Source organism: Caenorhabditis briggsae (assembly GCF_000004555.2).
Source record: "Caenorhabditis briggsae complete genome, chrIII, whole genome shotgun sequence".
Taxonomy (NCBI): Eukaryota; Metazoa; Nematoda; class Chromadorea; order Rhabditida; family Rhabditidae; genus Caenorhabditis; species Caenorhabditis briggsae.
Window position 1 is genome coordinate 2,660,058 of NC_013490.2, and position 24,974 is coordinate 2,685,031.

General features: G+C 39.8%; 3 protein-coding genes across 3 annotated transcripts in view; 1 reads left to right on the plus strand and 2 right to left on the minus strand.

The window, feature by feature from the left end:
* CBG20134 overlaps nucleotides 1–8,158 on the plus strand; it is a gene marked incomplete at both ends in the record, with an annotated part of 11,127 nt that extends 2,969 nt beyond the window's left edge. Inside the window, 7 exons of the mRNA XM_002640996.1 lie at nucleotides 910–1,174; nucleotides 2,290–2,631; nucleotides 3,354–3,857; nucleotides 4,561–4,845; nucleotides 5,279–5,567; nucleotides 7,234–7,556; nucleotides 8,086–8,158. Of these exons, the coding sequence (XP_002641042.1) occupies nucleotides 910–1,174; nucleotides 2,290–2,631; nucleotides 3,354–3,857; nucleotides 4,561–4,845; nucleotides 5,279–5,567; nucleotides 7,234–7,556; nucleotides 8,086–8,158 (2,081 nt within the window). The remainder of the gene's footprint in view (nucleotides 1–909; nucleotides 1,175–2,289; nucleotides 2,632–3,353; nucleotides 3,858–4,560; nucleotides 4,846–5,278; nucleotides 5,568–7,233; nucleotides 7,557–8,085) is intronic.
* A 1,205-nt stretch (nucleotides 8,159–9,363) lies between these two features.
* CBG25824 lies at nucleotides 9,364–10,610 on the minus strand (the record flags this gene model as incomplete). Its single annotated transcript, XM_045243489.1, has 3 exons — nucleotides 9,364–9,399; nucleotides 9,834–10,229; nucleotides 10,551–10,610. 3 exons carry the CDS (start codon nucleotides 10,608–10,610, stop codon nucleotides 9,364–9,366), a joined length of 492 nt encoding a protein of 163 aa, XP_045100303.1.
* A 3,449-nt stretch (nucleotides 10,611–14,059) lies between these two features.
* On the minus strand, nucleotides 14,060–19,983 carry CBG20137 (the record flags this gene model as incomplete). Its single annotated transcript, XM_045243490.1, is given in 14 exon segments — nucleotides 14,060–14,379; nucleotides 14,429–14,551; nucleotides 14,609–14,890; nucleotides 15,111–15,141; nucleotides 15,243–15,252; nucleotides 15,362–15,449; nucleotides 15,466–15,527; nucleotides 16,029–16,351; nucleotides 16,461–16,503; nucleotides 16,626–16,981; nucleotides 17,070–17,549; nucleotides 17,593–18,297; nucleotides 19,658–19,867; nucleotides 19,912–19,983. 14 exon segments carry the CDS (start codon nucleotides 19,981–19,983, stop codon nucleotides 14,060–14,062), a joined length of 3,105 nt encoding a protein of 1,034 aa, XP_045096963.1.
* Nucleotides 19,984–24,974: the final 4,991 nt, after the last annotated feature.

A 24,974-nucleotide genomic window follows, 5' to 3' on the forward strand; every position in this document is an offset into this window, starting at 1 on the left:
TGGCCTTAAACTACGGTAGTTTTTCGATAGAGCGCATTCACACCAATTTTGGACCCTTTTTCAGCGATCACAGGGTCGTTTATAGTCATTTTCAGCCGAATTTGGGGTCTGATTTGGCTCGAAAAATAGATAAGTCGATTTCTTATGTTTTAAGCTTCACAATGAGCCCAAACACGACTGGGCTCCGCCAACTTTGAAATATTCGACCCTACAGTAATCCCTGAAGTCTGTAAAGCTACCGTAACCCGATCAGTTTTGCTCCAAACACAACGAAATCTTGATATATCGATTTCTCACATCGGCCGCTTCAAAATGAGTATAAACACGACTAGGCTCCGTGCATTTCGCAATGTCACCTAAACACGCGACGCACGACCGCGACACGCCTGAAATTTCAAAGTGGGCGGAGCTTAGTCGCGTTTATACTCATCTCCGAAGCGGGCGATGTGAGAAATCGATATATCGTAGTTTTGACAGGTTTGAAACAAATCTGACTGGGTTACGGTACTTTTTTCAGTTTTTGGGGTGCTGCTATAGTGTCGTAAAACTACCGTAACCCGATCAGTTTTGCTTCAAACTTAACGAAACCTAGCTATATCGATCTATGACATTGACAGCTTTAAAATAACCCTAAGTACGACTAGGCTCCGCCCACTTTGATCATTTGGCCATTTTCCGACTCAAAATAGCTAATTTTTCGCTCAAAAATAGCTTTTTTAGGTCATTTTTGGCTCAAAATTCTGCTGAAAGTGGATATTTAGAGCTTTCTACAGTAGTCCGACTCATATTTAGGCTCGAAATGTTGCTGAAAATCGCTTCACCAAGCGATTCCAGGGTCATTTAAACGCATTTTTGGTCATTTTTTGGCTCAAAATTGCTCATTTTTTGCTCAAATTTGCAATTTTCCAGTGCTCAACCTGACCCTAATCGATCTGCCCGGCCTAACCAAGGTCCCCGTGGGCGATCAACCAGCCGACATTGAACACCAGATTCGTGATATGCTGTTAACATTTATCAGTCGTGAGACGTGCCTTATTCTGGCTGTCACCCCGGCTAACAGCGATTTGGCCACTTCCGACGCGTTGAAATTGGCGAAAGAGGTCGATCCGCAAGGGTTGAGGACGATTGGAGTGTTGACGAAGCTCGATTTGATGGATGAGGGCACCGATGCGAGGTTTGTGTGTGGCCTAGAAATGATTGGAAACTGGCTGGAAATGCTTTTTTGGGCGCGTTGGAGCAGCGAAAAAATCGTTAAAAGCGACTTAAAATAGGCCATTTTTGCCCTACAGTACCCCTCGAATCTTTGAAAGCACCGTAACCCAGTCAGATTTGCTTCAAACTTGACCAAACTGTGATAGATCGATTCCTCACATCGCCAGCTTCGAAATGAGTATAAACACGACTAGGCTCCGCCCACTTTTGAGGCTAGAGCGTCAGAGAAGCGAGACACACTGCGTCTCTAACCTCAAAACTCAAAGTGGGCGGAGCCTAGTCGTGTTTAGGCTCATCTCAAAGCTAAGAACATGAGAAATTGATATATCTAGATTTTGTTGAGTTTGAAGCAAAACCGATCAGATTACGGTAGTTTTAGGATACTATAGCAACACCACAAAAACTGAAAAAAGTACCGTAACCCAGTCAGATTTGTTTCAAACTCAACAAAAACAGTATATATCGATTTCTCACATCGCCATCTTCAAAATGAGTATAAACACGACTAAGCTCCGCCCACTTTGAACTATCTGGCGCGTCGCGGTCGTGCGTCGCGTGTTTAGGCGAAATTTCAAAATGGGTGGAGCCTAGTCGTGTGGGGACTCATTTTAAAGCTGGCGAAGTCATAGATCGATACATCTAGGCTTAGTTGAGTTTGGAGCAAAATTGACTGTGTTACGGTACTTTTAGGATACGGTAGCAACATCCAAACTGAAAAAGTACCGTAACCCAGTCAGTTTTCCTCTAAACTTGTTGAAACTTTGATAGATCGATTCCTCACATCGCCAGCTTTAGAATGAGTATAAACGCAATTAGGCTCCGCCCCCTTTGAAATTTCACGCGCGTCGAGGTCGTGCGTCGCGTGTTTAGGTGAAATAATTGCAAAATGGGCGGAGCCTAATCGTGTTTAGGCTCGTTTTGAAGCTGGCGATGTGAGAAATCGATATAGCTAGGTTTTGTTGAATTTGAAGCAAAACTGACTGGGTTACGGTACTTTTTACAGTTTTGTGGGGATTACTGTAGGTCATTTTCAGCGTAAAGTGGCTCAAAATGACTGGAAATTGCTCATTTTTGCAGAGACATTCTCGAAAACCGCCTCCTACCGCTCCGCCGTGGCTACGTGGGCGTTGTGAATCGCGGACAAAAGGATATCGTCGGCCGGAAAGACATCCGAGCAGCCCTGGACGCCGAACGCCGATTCTTCCTGTCGCATCCATCCTACAGACACATGGCTGATCGTCTGGGGACCACCTATCTCCAACAGACACTTAATCAACAGCTGACTAATCATATCAGAGATACGCTGCCGACACTACGGGATAGCCTTCAGAAGAGGATGTTTGCAATGGAGAAGGATGTGGCGGAATACAAGAATTTTGCACCCAATGATCCGGGACGGAAGACAAAGGCCCTCTTGCAGTGAGTTTTTTGAATTTGGAAACTAGCAAAACGAGTCTGACAATGGCTTGAAATGACCCCAAAATAGCTCAAAAAATACCCTAAATTAGCTCAAAAATGGTTTAAATACCTCTAAAATAGCTGAAAATGCTCTCAAAAATGAGTAAAACGTTCTGAAATTGGTCTCAAAAGTTCTGTAAATTACCGTAGACTTTTCCGACTACGGTAGATTTTCGTCAGAGCGCATTTACTGGGGATTTTTGGACAATTTTAGATCAGTTTTCAGCGATTTCAGCGTTGTTTTCAGCCATTTTTGGGTCATTTGCACAAATCAGTAGTAACAATTTTTAGACTTAAAATGGCTCAAAATCGACACCTTTTTATCTATAGATCTATACACTATAGATCTAGGACATCCGGACACACAGACAGAAATGCACACATTTTTTAGCCCAAAATTGCTCTATTTCAGAATGGTGACCCAATTCAAAAATTGCTTGAAATGGCCCCAAAATAGCTCAAAAATAGCCTAAATTAGCTCAAAAATGGCTGAAATACCGCTGAAATCGGTCCAGAACGGCTGAAAATAAGTTGAAATCAAGCTAGAATAGCTAGAATAGTTTACGGTAATTTTGGACCATTTTGGACCATTTCAAAGTCATTCTGACCCGTATTCCGGCCAAATTTGGGCCCTAAATTGCTGATCTGTCTGTAATTTCTGCCCAAAATTGTCCCATATTCAGAATGGTGACCCAATTCAACGCGGACATTGAACGCTCGATAGAAGGATCGTCGGCGAAGTCGGTGTCGACGAACGAGCTGAGCGGTGGAGCGCGAATCAATCGTCTCTTCCACGAGCGTTTCCCATTTGAGATTGTAAAAATGGAGATTGACGAGAAGGAAATGCGAAAAGAGATTCAATTCGCAATTCGCAACATTCATGGTGTCCGTGTTGGTCTCTTCACTCCGGACATGGCGTTTGAAGCGATCGCCAAGAAGCAGATCACTCGGCTCAAAGAGCCCTCGATGAAGTGTGTGGATTTGGTGGTCAACGAGCTGGCGAATGTCATCAGAACTTGTGCCGATACCATGGCTAGATACCCCCGCCTTCGTGATGAGCTCGAACGAATCGTCGTGTCCTACATGCGAGAGAGGGAACAAGTGGCAAAACAGCAGATAGGGATGATCGTCGACTACGAACTGGCCTATATGAACACGAATCATGAGGATTTCATTGGATTCACAAAGTTTGTGCGGGCGGGGTTTTTGGCTGAAAAATGACTGAAAACTAGCTGAAATTGACCCCCGAAAATGGTCAAATTTGGCTCAAAAATAGTTAATTTTGACCAAAAAATACCCAATTTTCGCAAAACACCAAACAAGATAGTGATTGCTCAGTTTTAAATAACCCGATTCTAGCCCGAAAAAGGCTTATTCTTGACCTAGAATTGCTCATTTTTACCTAGAATCGCCCAATTTTGACCTAGAATTGCTCATTTTTGATCTAGAATTGCTCAGTTTTTACCTAGAATCGCCCAATTTTGACCTAGAATTGCTCATTTTTGATCTAGAATTGCTCAGTTTTTACCTAGAATCGCCCAATTTTGACCTAGAATTGCTCATTTTTGGCCTAGTAAATACCGCATCTTGAAGAAAACGCTTCAGAATTGCTTATTGTTTGATCCTTGGCCAATAGAGACGCTGAAAATCGTTAGAAGATAGATTGCTCAGCTTTAAATTTAGCGCTTTTGGTCAGAAAAACGCCCTTGTTTTTTTTGTTGGCATAGAATTATATCATTTTTAAGAAAATTATCATTGCTCATCGTTAAATTTACTGATCTTCGACACTCAAAAACAAAACAAAAATTGATTGCTCAGCTTATCAGTAAATTGCCGAATTCTAGCTCCAAAAACCCTATGATTGCTCAGCCTTAGGCTCTATTCTTTCAGCGCGGAAGCGAAAGCGAATCAACGACAGTCGGCGGCGCGAAACGTTGCGAATCTGGGGAATCAGGTGATTCGCAAAGGATGGCTATCAGTGAACAACGTATCATTCGTCCGCGGCTCGAAAGACTCGTGGTTCGTGCTGATGTCGGACAGTTTGCACTGGTACAAGGATGATGAGGAGAAGGAGAAGAAGTACATGCTCCCGTTGGATGGCATCAAATTGAGGGACATCGAGAGCGGCTTCATGTCCCGCCAACACAAATTTGCACTGTTTTATCCGGATGGAAGGTGAGAGACAATGATCAAAAAACGGGGGGTTTTGACCCTGAAATTGTTGAAAATCGCCCCAAAATTGGACCGAAACCACCCAAAACGTCATGAAAAACGCTGGAAAATCATTATTGGCTCAAAAATGCTCATTTCGAAGCTAGAAACGGCCATTTTTAGAAGAAGTACTATTGCTCAGCCTTAAACTAAGCCTTAAACTAACAATGCTTTATGATTTTTTTTGACTGAAAATTAGCAGAAATCGACGCCAAAAATGGTCGAATTTGACCTGAAAATAGTTAGATTGCTCAGCATTAATTTAGATTAGGAAATTGCTCATTTTTGACCTAGAATTGCTCATTTTGACCCAGAATTGCTCATTTTTGACCGAGAAACACCCAATTTTGAAACAAAGAATCCTCATTGCTCAGCCTTAACTCTACCAAAATTCCAGAAACATCTACAAAGATCTGAAACTGCTGGAACTGGGTGCCAACAATTTGGACGAAGTGGAAGCATGGAAGGCGTCATTCCTACGTGCCGGAGTGTTCCCCGAGCGACAAGTGCAACCGGTCCAAAATGAAGAAGAACAACAGATGACGTCACAGGAGACGTCGATGGATCCACAGTTGGAGAGACAAGTGGAGACGATTCGGAATTTGGTCGATTCCTATATGAGAATTATCACTAAAACCATCAAGGATCTCGTCCCCAAAGCTGTCATGCATTTGATTGTTAATCAGGTGCGTTGGGGGCGCTGAAATTGGCTGAAATTGGGCTGAAAATGGCTGAAAATCGTCGAAAATAGCCAAAAATAAGGCTCCGGGGACATTTTGGAGGCGAAATAACGGTCATTTCGCAACCAGACATTATCCCCCGATACCGTAAAAGTACCGTAACCCGATCTGTTTTGCTCCAAACTCTACTAAATACAGATATATCAGCTTGTCATGATCTGAGCATCGAAATGAGCCCAAACACGACTAGGCTCCGCCCATTTTGAAATTTCACCTAAACACGCGACGCCTCGACCGCGACGCGCCGGAAAAATGAAAGTGGGCGGAGCCTGGTCGTGTTTAGGCTCATTTTGAAGCTCAGCTCATGATAAATTAGTCGCTTTTCAAATTTTCAAGATTAGAGGAAAACTGACTGGGTTACGGTACTTTTACATAAATGTGAGGATTACTGTAGGCCCGGAATTTTGAAAATGGGCGGAGCCTAGTCGTCGAAAGGGTGATTTCCAATCTAGAACTGACCGTTTCGCAACCCGGATGTTCTAGAACTTGTCACTTCGAAATAGGACGTTTCAGAATCGACAATTTCGCACCCGGACGTTCTAGAACTTGATGTTTTGTGGCTGAACTTTTTAGAACCGAGCCATTTCGCACCCGGACATTCTAGAACCGAATCTTATCGAAACTGGACGTTTCAGAACTTTTTACTTCGAAATAGGACGTTGTAGAACCGACAATTTCGCACCCGGACGTTCTAGAACCGAATCTTATCGAAACCAGACGTTTCAGAAGCAGTCATTTCGCAACTGGACGTTTTAGAACTGGATGTTTCGCAACCGGACAATTCAGGACCGATATTTTCACAATCGGTCATTTTAAAACCGTCTCATTTGGCAACGGACATTCTTGAACCAGTCATTTCGCAACTGGCTGTTTTAGGACAGTGACATTCCGCAACCGGACGTTTTAGAACCTGTCATTTTGGCAACTTGCCATTACACGTTTCAAAACGGTTGCGAACTGACTCGGTTCTGAAACGTCCGGTTTCGAAATGTCTTGGACCAAAAATATACCAAGTTATGTTTATAATAGTTTGAAAACCACTAAAATTGGGCTAAATTGGTCCAAAAGTGGTCTAAAATGTCCGAAAATAGGTGCGAAAGAGCTCAAACTGCCGCAAACTGGCTCGTTTCGATCCCAAAAACCAGCCTAATTACTCTCCCAGCCAATCAAAAGCATAATTACCACTAAATTTTTGAGCGAATATATCCCAATTTAGACTTTAAATGGTCCGGAAAAGACACTGAAATCGATTTAAAATGGTCTCAAAAATGGTTCATTTTGACACTAAAACCGGCCTAATTAAACCTAATTACGGCCTAATTAAGCCTAATTACCACTAATTACCCTCTCTAATGTTCTAAGTGAATTCATAAGCCAATATTATGACTTACAGCACCAAAACTGGATCATTTTGACACTAAAAACCGGCCTAAAAATCTGAAAAAATCTGAAAAATCTGGAAAAAATTTTTTTTTTTTGAAACTTTCGAAAAATCCAAAAATTCAGGATTTTGAGATTTTCAGAAAATTTTCAAAAAATTCAATTCTTAAAATTTAATTACCTCGAAATTAAGCCTAATCACCCACTAATTACCCTCTAATTTTTGTCTCAGGTAAGTGAATTCATGAAGGACGAACTGCTCGCTCATCTCTATCAATACGGTGATACGGACGCCCTGATGGAAGAGTCGGCTCAAGAATCGCAGAAACGAGAGGAGCTGCTTCGAATGTATCACGCGTGCAAAGAAGCCCTTCGAATCATTTCTGAAGTCAACATGTCGACGTTGGCTTCGGCAGAATCCGCCGCCCCTCCGATGCCGTCCAACGACTACAGGCCACAGATTCCGAGACAGGCGCCGGCGCCACCGCCTTCTGTGGCACGGCCTGCGCCGGTGCCACCGAGGGGAGGCGCTCCAGGAGCACCTATGATTCCGGCGTGAGTAGATCTTTTGGGTTTTAGGGGGAGGGATTCTGAAAATTCTGAAAAATCTGAAAAAAATCTGGAAAATTTTTTTTTTGAAATTTTCGAAATTCTAAAAAATTGTTAAAAATACAAAAATCTTCTCAAAATGAGGCTTTTTCTTTTGAAAAAAGCTTGAAAACTTAAATTTCTTAAACTTCAAAATTTGAGAAAATTCTGAAAATTCTGGAAAAACCTGGAAAATTTCTTGAACAAAATTTGAAAAAAAAGTTGAAAACATCTGAAAAATTCGGAGAAGTCCGAAAAAATCTTTAAAATCTGGAATAATCTGAAAATTCTGAAAAAATCTGAAAATTCTGGAAAAATCTAGAAAATTCTGAAAAAATCTGGAAAAATTCGGAAAAATCTGAAAATTCTGGAAAAAACTAGAAAATTCTGAAAATTTTGAAAATTCTGAAAAAATCGGAAAAATTCAGAAAAAAAAACAAAATTCCAGCCAAAGCGAATTCGAATTTCTTAAAAATTCAAATTTTCTGATTTTCAGCCGCGTCCCAACCCCATCGAACGGTGCTCCCGAGATACCGGCTCGTCCGAATGTCCCAAAGCGACCATTCTAAGCTTTTATTGCTCCTGCTGGCCTAGAAAAAGCTTTCTAGACCACCTAATATTTTTTTTCGAATTTCGAATTCTCTAACTTTGTCACCCACCCATCATCATCCTAGTCTCCGCCCCCTTTTTTTTTCTCTATATCGCATCCATATTTTTCCCCAATTTTCACACATATTTTGTCTTTTATGGCCCCGAAAACATTTAATTGTGATGATTCCGTTTTTCCCCTTCTTTCTGTTAAAAAAAAATATCCGAAAATCGATATTTTTTTGTGATTTTTGTCCATATAAAATTAATTGAAAATCTCCCCCCACTCCTATCCTTTATTTATATGAAGAAATGCCTTTATTTTCAGCGATTTTTGCTCGAAAACTGCACGAAACGAGAAAATTTGACCCGAAAATCACCAAAATTCGGTCTTTTAGCTTCAAAATGAGCCTAAACACGACTTGTTGGAACCGCCTCCTCCGAAAAACCCCGAAATCGTAAAAGGTACCGTAACTCGATTAGTTTTGCTTCCAACTCAATGAAACTTGGATATATCGATTTCTCATGTTTTGGGCTTCAAAATGAGTATGAACACGACTAGGCTCCGCCCACTTTCATTTTTCCGGCGCGTCGCGGTCGTGCGTCGCGTGTCGAAAGGAAAATTGAAAGTGCGCGGAGCCTAGGCGTGTTTATACTCATTTTTGAAGCCCGAAACATGAGAAATCGATATATACTATTTTTGTTGAGTTTGAAGCAAAACTGACTGGGTTACGGTACGTGTTACAGAATTCGAAGATTACTGTAGGTGGGAAATTTCAACATGGGCGGAGCCTAGTCGTGTTTATGCTCTTTTTGAAGCTCATGACTAGGCAAATCGAATGCTTGTATTTTCACAAAATTCGAGAAAAAACTGACAAAGTTACGGTAGTTTTAAGAATGTGAAGGCTAGAGTGCAGAGAAACGAGACGCACTGCGTCTCTGGCTAGAAGTGGGCGGAGCCTATCCGTGTTTATACTCATTTTGAAGCTCTTAACGCTCCGAATTCGATTTTGAATCTAGTTTTAAGCCATTTCTAACGACTTTTCTACAAATTCCAGAAAAACCAATTTCAACAAAACATTAAAGTTTATTAGCTCAGAAATCGATAAATATCACTTTATTTTTCACAGAAAATCGATTTTTATGACAGAAAAAAGGGGCCATAAATCGAGTGAGAAAATTTCCATTAATCCTCCTCCAGAGCATTTTGCATGTCGGATGGCTGAAAATGATTGAACTGAAATTTTCGAAAAAAAAATTCTTTCTCTAATTTCTCACAAAAATCAACTATTTTTGTATTTTCGACTTCAGATTCACCTCTAGCTCGTCTAGAGCTTCAAAATGAGTATAAACACGACAAGGCTCCGCCCATTTTGAAAATTTCGGAAATTTGACTTTAAAGGCGCATGGGGGTTGGAATTTTCAAAGTGGGCGGAGCCTAGGCGTGCATATACTCATTTTAAAGCCCAAGTCATGACAAACCGATATATCTAAAAATCTTCGAGTTTGAAGCAAAACTGGCTGAGGTACGGCACTTTTACATAATTCAGGGATTACTGTAGGTGGGAATTTCGAAAGTGGGCGGAGCCTAGGCTTGTTTGGGCTCATTTTGAAGGGCAAAATTACCTCCAATCGATTCCGACCATCGAATTCAACCAAATTCTGGGATTTTTCAAATAAATCCGCAAGGAATTGCTCAGTGCCGCTTCGAAGAGCCTCGAGAGCTTGGGATTTGAAATTTTCTAATTTCAGATTTTCGTTTTTCAGGATTTTCGAAATTTCAGATATGAATTCATCCATTTTGATAGTTTTATTGGCGGTGTCCGAACGAAGGATCCGAATATTTTCGATGTCTTCGGAGTCGCTGTCTTCTGAAGCAGGATTTTCAGAATTTCCAGAATTCTGAAAAATTTCTGACACTTCAGAATCCTCAGTAACGTCTTCTGAATACTCGTGACGTCCCAACTGGATATTCAAGTATTCTGTCGCCGGCGGCGTGTCGTTATCGTGACCGTGACGACGGACTCTGGGGTTTTCAGGAATCTGGATTTTCTGAAAATTGAGATTTTGGAAAAAAAACTTTTTCTCTGATAGCTTCAAAGCTGAAAATTCAAATTCAGCACAAAAAATGCTTCAAAATGAGCTTAAACACGACTAGATTTGGGCTATTTTTCGGCTTTGCGGAAATTTATGGATTTTGAGTTTTTTCAACAAAAAAAAATACTGTGGACCAAAAATTTTTCGAAAAAAATATTATTTTTCTGAAACTCCTGGCTTGTGAGTACTCATTTTGAAGCTCTCGGCGAGCTGAATTCATAAACAAAACTCGTTTTCAATTGGAACTAAAAATGAATGGATTACTGTAGCTTTTACCTGCTGCTCATTGCCTTTCGAGCTTCCTCTTTGGCTGCTGTTACTACTACTACGTGGCATTTTTTCAAATCGATTTTTGAGAATTTTGACAATTTTCTAGGAAATAAAAATTTGGCGCTAATAGTGAGCTTGCTAGCTATGCTTTAATGAGAATTCGAGGTTTTTTGATATTTGCAAAAAAAATTTTTAAATTGTTTTTTTAAACTACCGTAACTTGCTCAGTTTTTGTTCGGATTTTTCAAAATGTTGATTTTCGAGATTTTCATTAAAATAACTTAAAAATGAGTATGAATACGATTAGGCTCGCTCCGCACACTTTGAAAAATAAGCTATGCGCCTTTAAAGGCAAAATTTGAATTTAAAGGAACATAGTCATGTTCATACTCATTTTAAAGCTTTCAACAAATTACATTTGAAAATATTATAAAGTTTCGATTTTCAGAAATTTTGGGTGGTTTACGGTCAAATATATCAATCTAGCCAGAATGTCTCTTCCACACGGGCTTTCGATCTCCGGAAAACGTATCTCAGGATTTTCAAATTTGTTTTAAAATTTCAGAGTATACTAATCAAAAATAGAGCTTCATTTTATTGGTTGACAATTGTTTTCTAGCTACTGTAGTTTTTGAGATATGCGCCTTTAAAATAGGTACTACCTCGCTTCAGACAAACTCCAGAAACTCGGCCAAGTTGTCAGAAGTACCTAACTTCCACCCTTATTATCTCAGTTCCTAATGCAAATATCAAAAGGTTGTTAACTTGTGAAATGCTTCCCATTAAATTTTACACATTTCATTAGTCGATAACTTTTTTCTAGCTCTCCTAGTTTTTGAGATATGCGCCTTTGAAATAAGTACTGCCTCGTAGAACAACTTGGAGCACAGTTTTGTGATCTCGGGTAGACAACGGCGTACTTTCTTCACGGAGTAGGTGCCTGATCATGGTCATCATGTCCGTGACGGGTTTTTTTTTCATAAATTTTTAATTCATAAAACTAAAAGACTAGGTTTCTTGAAATTTCGTAATTTTTTGAAAGAAAAGTTTCGGGCCAAAATTTTTCACAACAAAAATAAACATGTTTCCAGTTTTTCAGCTCCAAAACCAAAAAATGTGAATTCAGCACAAAACATGCTTCAAAATGAGCCTAAACACGACTCCATTTGGGTTATTTTCATTTTTAGACTCTGAGTTGCGGTCGCGTCGCGGTTGGTAGGTCGAAATTCAAAATTGACCGAAAATAGTCGTGTTTGGGCTTGTTTTGAAGCTCTGAACGTCAGAAATTTGAAATTCATAAAACTAAAAAACTAGGTTTCTTGAAATTTCGTAATTTTTTGAAAGAAAAGTTTCGGGCCAAAATTTTTCACAACAAAAATAAACATGTTTCCAGTTTTTCAGCTCCAAAACCAAAAAATGTGAATTCAGTACAAAAAATGCTTCAAAATAAGCCTAAACACGACTCCATTTGGGTTATTTTCATTTTTAGACTCTGCGTTGCGGTCGCGTCGCGATTGGTAGGTCGAAATTCAAAATTGACCGAAAATAGTCGTGTTTGGGCTTATTTTAAAGCTCTGAACGTCAGAAATTCAAAATTCATGACATTGTACGACTAGATTCGCTCTAAAACAACCAACAATTGCGTTTTTTTCGGGAATAATGTTGATTTTCAGCATTTTCAGCATGTTTGAATCAAATAAAAGAGAGAAAAAAGCAACTTACAAGAGAGAATCGGCGTTGTCCAAGTTGTCGAAGATCACGGAAGAGCTAGTTTAAGAGTATTAGGAATAGAAATATTAGGTTGGCGGGAAAGTCTTTGTCACTCTGTTTGTTTAATCACTGTTCTCGTATATGGAGGCTGTGTATGATATCGACTCTAGTGAATAACAAGGTGATAAGAACCTTCCATATAAACAAGTCCCCATCTCCTTCCCTGCTCCTCATCTGTAATTGAAACGATATGTTTGTTCCCACTGCTATTCACATCAGACATGTTTTGATTTACCTCTTCCTATCTCACACCACGATGAAGGATTCGGAAACTTTCTTGAAGAATGTGTACAACACACATGCCCCTCACTACAATACTATTCGCAATTGGTTCCATCGTTTCGAAAAAGATGACTTCTCGCTCGATGAAAAGGATCGCTCTGGGAGACCCCGTGAGTTGGATTTGGACAAGCTGAAGCACGCATTGCAATCGGATCCATTTCAATCTAGCCGTGAACTAGCTGTCACATTCGGAGTTCACCATAGCACAGTCCTTGAAGGTTTGAAGTCTCTTGGAATGAGAAAACTTTTTGGTCGATTCATACCTCATCACCTGACTCAAGCCAACCTTGACCGCCGAGTCGACGATTCGATTACTCTTCTCACTCTCCACGCGGGCGATCGATGGCTGGACCGGCTAATAACCGGAGATGAGAAGTGGGTCTTCTACGATAATCACCACAGGAAATCCCAGTGGGTTGGAGAAGGAGAGAGCCCACAGGATGTCCCCAAACCCGACCTTCATCCGAAAAAAGTTATGCTCTCTGTGTGGTGGGGAGTGGACGGCCCCATCTACTGGGAACTTCTGCCCGAGGGCAAAACAATAACTGGAGACCTCTACACTACTCAACTACGAAACCTCAAGAAAGCAGTCGACCGTTCGGCCCTGAAAGACAAGAAAGTGTACTATCAACATGATAACGCTCGCCCACATGTTTCGAAACAAGTGAAGCAGGAGCTGATGGGATATGGATGGAATGTTCTCCCTCACCCCCCGTATTCTCCTGATCTTGCTCCTTCCGACTATTGGTTATTTGCGATATGACACGTGCCTTCGAAGGAAGAAGCTTCAATTCCCGTGGAGCGGTCGAAGCGGCACTCAAACAATACTTTGCCTCACGCCCGGCTGGATTCTACCGCAATGGAATCCATAAATTGAGGGAACGTTGGAGACATGTTGTTGATAATGATGGACAATATAATTAATTATTCGGTTATTTTTTCTTTGAGAAATAAACTATTGAAAAAGTGACAAAGACTTTCCCGCCAACCTAATAGTCAGAAAAATAATGGAAAATTCCAGATCCCATTCAGAAGGGTTCAGGTGGAAAGTTCCGGAGACTTCCAAGGTACCCAAGGGTTCGGATACCTCAGAAGTCTAGAGGAGAGGATAGAATAAGAATTCGGCGAGATGACTTAACGAGAATAACTTTTTTCTATCTCTTTTCGTTTTTAAGATATGCGTCTTTAAAATAAGTACTCTCGTTTCAGGTAGTGCCTTTTTTAAAAGCGCATTTCTCAGGAACTAAAAGAGCTAGAAGAAAGTTGTCAATCACCAAAATAAAGCGCTAATTTTGTTGAGTATACTCTAAAATTTCCATACAAAACGACTAAGTTCTACTGTAGATATTCTACACTGTGTCTGTAGTTATACCGCCCAAGAGTTCGTGAAGTCTAAGCCTGGATGGGTATTTTTATGAACCTGGTAATTAACTCAACGACTTTTTCTATGAAAATTGAATTTATTAAATAAATAAATAAGAATTTAATTGGTCGATTCGGATGACACCATTTTCTCCCGGGAACTTTATCTTGGACTCCATTCGAGAATAATTTGTCTTTTTTTTCGAGAATAATTTGTGCGTATACGTTTTTCCAGTTCCTGGCCCTCCTTGAATACAAACGAGAGGTCTATCTTCATTCATAGATATTCTTACAACAAGAAGCTGCGATTTATTTAAGTTCATCGGCGGTAGGACTCCGTCTATGAGATTCAAAAGCTTTTTTGCTTCCACTTGGAGGTTGTCGACAACACCTTGCAGCTTCAGTGACTCTGGAGCATCATCTATAGTCATCTATATATCTATAGTCAATCTTTGAAAAAAAAAACATACTCCAATATCTCAAAGCTTGTTCATCCCGAATATCAAAATTGAATGGGGCGTGGACGGCTGGCGGCTCCGGCGCTCTTTGATAGCGAACCTGGGGTTCCGGCAGTTGCGCTCTAGGAGTTCGCTCTGTAACAATATCTTTCTGTTGGGAGAAAACACTTAAATTGACAAAAAAAAACAAACCGTAGATGGGTTGCTGAGGGGGCACATGTTGTGCAGTAGGCTGTTCATCGTACCCCGGAGTATCAGCTCTCGGCTCGGGGGAGTATCCAGGAGAAGTGTCAAACGACCAGTCGTATCCCACTTCTCTTTGAAGTGGAGTCAGTTCTCGAATCAACTCTTCTTCTTGGTCTTCGTTTCCAACTTCTCGATGTAGTTGATCTTGACGATCTTCTCCATTTTCTCGAGGAAGCTGAGCGTGGTCGTCGACTCTTGGGCTTCTCGATCTCGAGCGTGCTGAATTATCTGAAATACATTTTTTAGACAGGTAAGCTTAATTTGATCTGATATGATTACGATCGAGCTAATACTATCACAAAAAATGACTCACCATCTTACAAACTTTAATTGAAAAAAAAACAAACCGTTGATGGGTTCCCGAGGGGGCACATATTGTGCAGCAGACGGTAGATACCCCGGTGTATCAGCTCTTGGTTCCGGCAAGTATCCGAGAGAAGCGGGATACAGTCTTGAGGTGGATCCAGTTCTTGAATCCCCTCCTCTTCTTGGACTTGGTCTTCACCATCTCGATGAAGTCGATCTTGACGATCTTCTCCATCTTCTCGAGGAAGTCGAGCTTGATCATCATCTTTTGGGCTTCTCGAATCCTAGAATCGGGGCGAATAGCAGAAATAGGGGGAAAATGGTATACACGTGTGTGGGTTTTCAACTTCAAAACAGTTTCTCTCGGTTCCTGTTAAAGGTTCACCAGTTTGCCACATTCTGATGCCGACTTTAAGCCAATTTATCTCATTTCCTGTAAAAGATATTTTGATAAGCCTGTGTTCCCTGGTCTTAAGGAACGCTTACCCTCCACTTACTTGGATCCCAACACTCATTGAACACGGTGTACTTAATCTTACAACTATTTATTAAAGAGAAACTAAAAGATAAAGTTCAAGAAAGTTAAAGTGAAATTAAGATTAAACTTAAGATTTAAATAAAGTCATACTAAGGGGAATAAAGTTAAAAGACTAAACTTAGGGACTAACAATAAAAGGTTAAATGAAGGTTAAAATGTAAGAATTAAATAAGAGAGAAACCGCAGACGGCTGCCCGTCCGGGTCCTAGAATATACTTGTGTTAGTTATCGAGAGGCGCACCATTAGGCAAGAGGTGAGAGGCAACAGACACGCGGAACGCCTCCCTTGCGGGAAGTGTTCTCCCGCATATCGTTACACGCTCATGGCGTGCTTAGTTTCAGTTTTTACCCCGAGTTGAATACAACGACTTTGGTTCCAATATAGAGTTTATTATATGAAAGATAAATTAATATAATAAGAAATAAGTGTTAATAGATATATGAATATAATATATAAAAAGATTAAATATAGGAGAAGATGTCCCCTCACATCTCCCTCTCCTCTTCCTCGCACCGACTGACCGCTTGTCCGCTTGTACGCCCGAGGAACGCGCATAAAGAGGCGGTCCCTCGGGTAACATCCCATCGCTCCTTAATGTCGATCGCCTCGATCGACTTCTTCGAACTGTTCTCCTTGCCATTGACCATATCTTGACATCGTATTCATTCAAACATTCAGCATCTTGATATTCGAGTTTATCGTTTTGAAATTTACGTTCATCATTGACATTTGCGTTTGACATCTTATCATAGTCCGTGGGATGATCCATACAGTGATGATCTTGACTTGTTTTCGAGTCGTGAGCGAGGTCGAGTTGAGAAGAGCATGATGAAGAGACAGTACACTGAAAATTAAAACGAGAGCGAGAGAGATAGAAAATAGAAAATTTAGAGAAATTGATGAATACATACTACTTTGTCAAAATTGTCTAATTAGTGAACTTAAATACTGACATACATTACTTTGAACATTGATAAACTTTTGAATCGACTAAATCTTAAATAATAAAATTTGAGAAGTTAATAATTGAACTACTGAGAACTTAATAATTAGAATACTGAAAACTTAATAATAAAACTACTTTTGTTTACAATTGAATAAACCAATCATATCCTTACCTTTTGTTTTTGATCCTCTCTGATCTTCTGAGATTGTTGCTGCTGTCGGTTTCGTCGTTTCTGCTTTTGGTCTTCCGATTCTGGAGTCCTCCTCGCTTTCCATTGTTGTTGCTCCCATTTTCATGACGTTTCCTTCCTTTCCTCTTGATTCCATCGATTCTTTTTGAACTTCTTCGATCCGTTCCTGATGATCCATCGTCTTCATCCTCTTCTGACTCTTCTGGTACCTCCTGGGTTTCTTCATCGTCTTCCTCTTCTGATATTTCCTCTTCTCCGCTTCCTTCCAATCGAACATCATCTTTATTCGCAATCTTCCTCTTCTCTCCATCGGCATACTCGACATTGTATCTGTCCACCTTCAACACTTCAAACGGACCATGGAATCGTGCCATCAATTTGTTATTCGGTGGATTTCTTCGCACGAATTTTGCTTCCCAGTTACACTTTCCTTTCTTTGACACGATGCGTTTTCATGTGCCTTTCCTTGTTCCGTCCGATTTGATCCTTGATCCTTTCTTGTATGATGATGTGGAGATCTTGAAGATGTCTTTTAAGACATTCCTCAAAATCTTCAAGGTCCAAGTACGATGAACCAATGCAGTCTTTTGGTTTTGGTCCCAGTTGAATATCTTCCGGCGTTGTTAATTCTCTACCAAAAAGTGCACGATGAGGACTTACTTTGGTCACGGCATGAGGCGATGAATTGATAGAGAAAATGATGAACGGCAATTTCTGGTCCCAGTCGGTTTGTTTGGAGTTTACGAACGAAGACAACGACTCCTCAATTGTTCGATGCACTCTCTCGATGGTTCCGTTTGCAGATTTATGATACGGAGCCGTTAGAGAATGTTTTACTTCCAAAAGTTGTAGAACCACTCTCAAATAGTGTTGACTTGAAATTGGATCCGTTGTCGGTGAGAAGCACTTTTGGTGATCCAAATCGCAGCACCACTTCCTGGACAAAAACATCGCATATTGTTGTTGCATCTTGTTTTTCAATCGGGAATGCCATGACGTATTTTGTGAAATCATCCTTGATTGTAAAAATATAGCGATTTCCATTTGCTGTTATCGGAAAAGGTCCACAAATGTCAGCATGAAGTCGCTCCCAAGGGCGCTCGAGAAGTTCCAGTTGTCCAAGCGGTTCTCTTGTCTCCTGGTGTGAATTGGTCTTCCTTCGTTGACATGCTTCACATCGTTTAATAAATCCTTTGACATCATCCGTTAAATTCTTCCACTGAAATCTTCTTGAAATATTGGCAATTGTTTTCTCCGATCCAAGATGTGCTCCAAGATGTGCAGATTGATGATATTGCTTTATAATCGGTAGAGTTATCGTTTTGTCATTTGGTAAGAGAATTGACAAATTGTTCTTCTTTTTCATGTAGACGATACCATCCTTTTCTTCATATTTATCCACTGAAATTGATTTTCCTTCTTGTAACAGCTTCTGAATCCTCGAAATCCATGGAGTATCTTCTTGAATTCGTTTCAAATCCTCATGTTGTAGTGAGTTTACAGTAACTTCCGGTTTTGTGACGTCAGCGATCTTCTTCGACTTCTCCCGAACTTCTTTTGATTCATCTCCAATGTATCTTGATAACGCGTCACAAACGGTGTTGAGGTTACCAGGGCGATAAACAATTGTTAAATCCAACTCTTGGAGAATTATCTGATACTTCTAGGCACCGCAATGAAAGGGGGCGGGGCGACCAAATTTTTCTCCCCTTTTCAGAAATCCATCTTTGAAGGCTTGTACCGGGCGTTAGAAACCCATTATTTTTTTGGTGAGAACTTGTCCCTATGTAATCGACTACGCTGAATCCAATGAAATTATCAGTTCTTCGATAACTTTATTATTTTGATTCGAAAACTTCGAAAAATAGAAGTGGGACTGACAAAGTGGACTAAAAGTGTTGGATGGAAGTTCGCGCCATTAGATTTTTTAATGGATTCTGATAGTTTTTGAACTGGGGGATTGGATTTTGAAATAAAATCAAAATTCTAACGACGCCCTTGTTTCACAATTTTCAGCCAAAGTTCCAGCTAAAATAAATAAAAAATTTCAGCGATGACCCCAATTTTTTTTTGCATATTATGGTAAAACTAAGTCTTGTGTATACTTCTGCCAATTTTCAGAAAGATTGAATACCTCTAAGTAGTTTTGATACTCATCCGAAAATTCCAAACTTTCAAAATTTCAGTTTTTGGAAGTTTTGAAGGTGACACAGGTGAGCGCCACCGATTTTCTTTTCACCATAAGATTCTACGCAAAATTTGCCACTAAGAGCAATTATAATTAAAAAATTCTATCGACGCCCTTAATGTGTTATACGTCTGTTTCCTTATCTATCATGGAACAACTTGTAAAAAATAGGAAAGAGGCAACACCGGAAGGAGACGGCAGGCAATGAAAAGTCGTCCTTTCCTCACTCTCATCTATTGCTTCCAAGAGAAGTGCAGCGGTGGCAGACTGGTTAGTGGGCGCGCGCACCGATCTGAAGACCGAAGTTCGCATCTCCCATGGGGTTTTTTTGTTTTTTTTTTTCCTTTTTTCAATGGGCCACGGTGTTTGCACAAAACATCAATAAATTATAGTAAAATTTTGAAGTCTGAATGTTATAAACTTATTCTTTTCGTTTTTTTACCCTAAAAACTGCTTTTCCGACAAACCAAGATGCGATTTTGATGAAAAAACAGCGCTCGGAATAGCGCCACAATGAAACCGCGCCGCAGCTAAGCCCCGCCCACTTTTCTGCGCACCGCAAAAAAATGAGGAGAAATTCAGTACATTGAGGTCTGGTATAAAAGGGGCTGTAACTCGGGATTGAATGAAGATTTTTCCCTGAAATTTAGGGAATGGACTTCTATAAAGTAGGAGAATACAATCCAACAATAAAAACTGGGAAAAGTCTATTTTGAAAATTTTGTTGTGGTGCCTAGATACTTCGCTAATATAGGGCGTCACAATGGATGGCAAAAAGTTCAATGTCATCCTCTTGTTCGTTTTCAGTAGCTGGCGAATGCACTACCTTATCAGCAATCTCATCACTTTCCATTTCCTGATCGTCATCATGATCTTCATGCAGGGCAACATGTGGTTGGACCACCTGTAGAACTGCTGGCTGGACTGGCGGCGATGAAACGGAACGGACTGGCGCTCGGATTGGTGGCTGAACCAAATGCAGTTGAACTGGTTGTTGCACTTGCTGACTCCTATTTCTCTCTTCGATTTCTTGATCCTAAAATTTATAAAAATTTACATGTCCGAATGATTCAAACTAACCGAAAGGACAAGGGCCAGACATCGTATGATTTGTTGCGACTTGGGAGATGTACTCATATCTTTCCGTTCCATTCACTCCACTATCGGCGCAGTCCAAGTCATCTGCTCCGATTTTATCGGACTGAAAAAAAAATTAATTTTCCTATAAGAATAGTTATCAAAACAAACCAATGATCCATTTTTTAGGATTTAAAGGAATAATATAGGGAAAGATAATATTCAGAAAAATAAGGGAACTTTCCAGAATTCCATACAGTAGGACTTCTTGGAAAGCTCCAAAAAGACGTCTATGCAGGAAGTCGTCGTGGAGACAATATGATCAGAACGGGGGAAGAAAAGGTCTGTGTTGTCTCTGCGTCCCTCCCCTCTCTTTCTTTTCCGTCTCTTCATTTTGTATTGTTCTCTCGCTCTGTGCCTCGTTGTCTAGCATCTAGCTGCCCCAGGAGAGAGTGAAAGGTAATGTGCGTTCTCTTTTCCTATGTATGTATAATATGCAGAAATGGACGAACAGCCCGTTTTTGATGAGGGAAGATTGCGTGAACGAGCCACAACTGGGTTCTCCTAGCAGATGGTTCGATTGAGAGGACCAAGAAGACGGCTAGACACCCAAATGCATCTCTCAAGATGGTCCCTGTTGTTTGGATGTCCGTCTAGGCTATCTGAAATTTGTCAACTGATAAAATGATTATAGACAATATTAGCAACATTTTATCAGTTGATTACTTTTTGATATCTTTTACAGAAATTGCTATAATTAAGCTTAAACTCGAGGGTACAGTCCTGGATATTATTGTTGTTGGCAGCGACGCTTCCGTCTCTCCACCATCCTTGCACGCTTGCCCTGCAACTTTGAGCCAATATATCTCGGCTCCCATAAGATCTATCAAAAATTTGTCAGCTGACAAAATATTACTGATATTATGATAAACATTTTATTGGTTGACTAGCTTGTGACAACTTTTACAGGAACCGAGATATATGGGCTTAAAGTTGACAAGTCGGTACTTGCCTGCTGACCTGCGCAGACCTCATAACTTTGAGCCATTAGATCTTGCTTCCTGTAAGAGGTATAAAAAATGTGTCAACTAATAAAACGTTACTGATATTATGATAAACATTTTATCAGTGAACACATTTTTGATAACCTTTACAGGAATCGAGATATATTAGCTTAAACTTGACGAGTCGGCGCTTGTCTGTTGAGCTCCGCGCGATCGGTTATCTACACTTTCTTTGATCCAATTGATCTTGCTTCCTGTAAGAGATATCAAAAAGTAGTCAAATGATAAAATGTTCATCGTAATATCAGTAGCATTTCATTTGTTGATTACTTTTTGATATCTTCATCAGTAATCGAGATATATTGTCTTAAAGTTCACAGTGTCTCTATTAGAGACGAAGGCTCCGCCGGCGGCTGGTAGGCGACTGACTGACGGCTCTGAAAACATGTTATAGACTTGAATGCCCGTGGGAACATTTCCCCAGTTTCTGAAATACAGAAAAAAATACGACATCGAGATAGTTACTAATTTATTTTTTTAAAATAGGTTAGGATATAATTGTGTGAAAGATAAGGTCTGCATATAATGGTGAAAACAATGAAATTAGCGCAGTTTTGATAAATTCAATGATTGACGTTGAACAAAGCCAGATAAATCTTTGGAAAAGTTGTGAACGAATAGTTGGCTCATCACTATGTTGTTTACTGTGCAGTATAAAAATCTTGGAAGCTTTCCAATCAACAGGAATGATATGAAAAAAGCAAATTAAGCATTACATTTTGGTAGAACTTGAAGCATAGTTCTTGTTTCAAATGTATGACCAGTTATCCGCATTTTGGAACTTATAGTCAGAACCTTCTTCCCTCTTGTTTCCTGTACGTGCTGGTGGTGCAGGTCTTTCAGCTGCTGCCACATGTGCTACCGGACTATTTTCCGTCTCGTTTACCGGCGTGTTGTGGTTTCTCGGAGCTTCTTTTACAAGGAGTTCTTGCACAAGCTGAAGAACGCCCAAACACACCCAAGAAGTGTAAGGAGCAATTCGAAACACCTCCATCTTTCCGGATTAATGGACAACGAGTCGATTGGACTGAGCTTCTTCTGAAAATTCCTAAATAAAAATTGTGTTGCTCGCTTCTTTTATAGTTTCTACCAGGCATTTTGAAACTAAAAATACCGCATATCATATTTTGAAAATCAGGATTCATAAAGTCCTTCTCAAAATGAGGAAATCACAAATATTGAAATTGGAGGTACGAAAATGGAAAATCCTTGAGAATTTTTCAACTTCAACTTTTTGGTCACATTACGTTTTGAAGTTTTTCAAATTGTCGAAAATTACAAGTGTCTAAATATCGAAATTTCCAAGTTTCCAGATTTTTCTGATAGAATCCCGACTAGTGCACTTCGAGCTAAATTATCTCGGCTCCTGGGAGAGATATCCAACTGTAGTTTACTAATAAAATGTTTATCATGACACCAGGTACATTTTATCAGTTGGCAGATTTTTGATATATTTTATAGGAGCCGAGATAAATAAGCTCAAAGTTGACGGTCGGTGTGCAAGCGGCGGCGGCGACTACTCAACTTTGAGCTAACTTATCTCGGTTACGGTAAAAGATATCAAAACGTAATCAACTGTTAAAATGTGTATCATAATATTAACTACATTTTATCAGTTGACCACTTTTTGATATCTTTTGAAATAGCTGAGATAAATGGGCTCAAAGTTAATGATCAGGATGCAAGGGTGGTGGATCACCTACGGCCGGACGGCGGGTACACAACTTTGAGCCACTATATCTCGATTTCTGTGAAAAATATCGAACAGTTGTCAACTAATAAAATATTGCTGATATTATGGTTAACATTTTATCAGTAAACAGGTTTTCCAATTTCAAAAATTCAGGAATTTTCGGAATTTTCCGTTTTTCCATCGCAAAAGAGCGAAAGGTTACTGAAAACTCGAGACGCGCAAGGAAACTATTTGTGTGCGCCTTCGACATACCGTACTCTAAAACCCTTTTATTTTTTAGAATTTTAGAAATTTAAAAACTCCAAAATGTTGTGTAAGTCAGGCTTTTAAATTGAAAATAAAGACGAAACGACATTCTCTAATTTGTGTTTTCCCTTATTCAAAAGTTTTTCGAAAACAATTGCAGTCAGCTTTCGGATGAGAAGCAAACATGAGCAAGCCTTTTGAGGGGTTCGCTCTTGGGTCATCCCTTTAGCAACCAACCTCCAATCTTGGCGGTAGATGACACTGCTCCAAATCTCAGGGCTCCTCCTCGTTTTGGTCATTTGATTCCACCAAATTTCCTATCCTGGACATCAATGGCTTTTTGAAAGTATCTTCGGATGTTGGTTAAGGTTTCAGAATATCCATAATAACCAGTAGAATATAAGAAGAGTAAGGGATGATTTCAGGAAAATAGGGATAATAGATAATCAATAGAGGGATAATAGAGATAATATAGGGTAAGATAACAATCAGAAAAATAAGGGAAAAGAACTTTCCAGAAATCCATGCAGAAGGATCTCTTGGAAAGCTCCAAAAAGACGTCTATTCTGGAAGTCGTCATAGGGAGGCGAGTGAGGAGGGAAGAGAAGAGAAGGTGTCTGTTGTCGGGAGGGACCGTCTCTTGATTTCGTGTTGTCTCTCGCTAATTGGCATTTGTCCTATCCTGCTCAATCTAATGACCAGGTGTACCAAAAGAGACAGGAAATGGGGGGAAATTTCCTCTTTTCCTATGAATGAAGAGCAGGAATGAGGTGAATGGGAGGGTTAGTTGGCTATGACTGCTAGTTGTCCGACCGTTGACTTTGAGCCAATTTATCTCTGCCCCTGTATAAGATATCAAAATTTTGTCAACTGATAAAATGTTTATCATAAAGTCAGCAACATTTTGTTAGTTTCCAAATTTTTGATATCTTTCACATAACCGAGATAAATCGGCTCAAAGTTGAGTAGCGGCCGCCCGCCTTGCATCCTGATCATCAACTTTGCGCCCGTTTATCTTGGCTCCCATAAAAGTTATCAAGAATTTGTTAAGTGATAAAATTTACCTGATGTCATGATAAACATTTTAATAGTGGACCACTTTTTGATATGTTGACTTTAACCAAGATATATGGACTTTAAATTGGCAGTACAACTCTATCAGAGACGGTGGCTTTCACGGCGGCTGGCTGGCGGCTCTAAAAAGTACATCTCCAATTTCTAATTTAACTTCTAAAATACAAAAAAAGACGTCGTCGAGATAGTTACAAATTTATTAAACATAGAAGGAATGTTTAAAATAACACAAAAAAAACAAAGGTTCTCCAAGCCTGCGGAAAAACTCATTATGACCTGTTGAAGCTCTTGACGCGGGAAATTAAAATATTTTAAGTTTGAGATTACAGAATTTGATTTTAAAGCAATAATTTATTCAGAATAATAAAGAAAAAGCAAAGGATTAGCATTTTTGCATGGCAGGCACCATGTTGATAATTAGTGTTAAATTCAAAAACTTTGCATGAAAATTCATAAGGTTACGGTAGTCTGAATGACGCCAGAACATTCGGACAGCACCTAGTCAACTTCGACGCTCTGTAAAAGTACTCCAGATTTTCTAGATTTGTCTGAAAGTTGAACAGTATACTAATCAAAAGTTGAACTTTTTTTAATAGTTGACAACTTTTTGCTAGCTATCGTAGTCTTGTGAGTACTGCGTCTGAAGCGTTTAGCGAGACGAATGCGATGACGTTAGGTGTAAGTGCGGCAGTCCAAATTTAAAGGCGCATGGACCAAATTTTTACAATGTTCAAAAACCCAAGCCTTGTTTATACTCATTTTGAAGCTAATTCCCTGCTGATTTTAAATTTCTAGTTTTTTATCAATTTCAGAGATATCCAACGCCTTTCTCTCGATATCATTGGAAAATGCGCATTTGCAATTGATAGTGATTGTCAAAGAGATAAGAATGACCTTTTTTGCGTTCAAGCTCGCAAATTCGTCTCTGCCGTGGATATTCGGAAAAGTTGGATTTTAACTGCTTCGTGTGAGTTTAAAAATGATGAAGT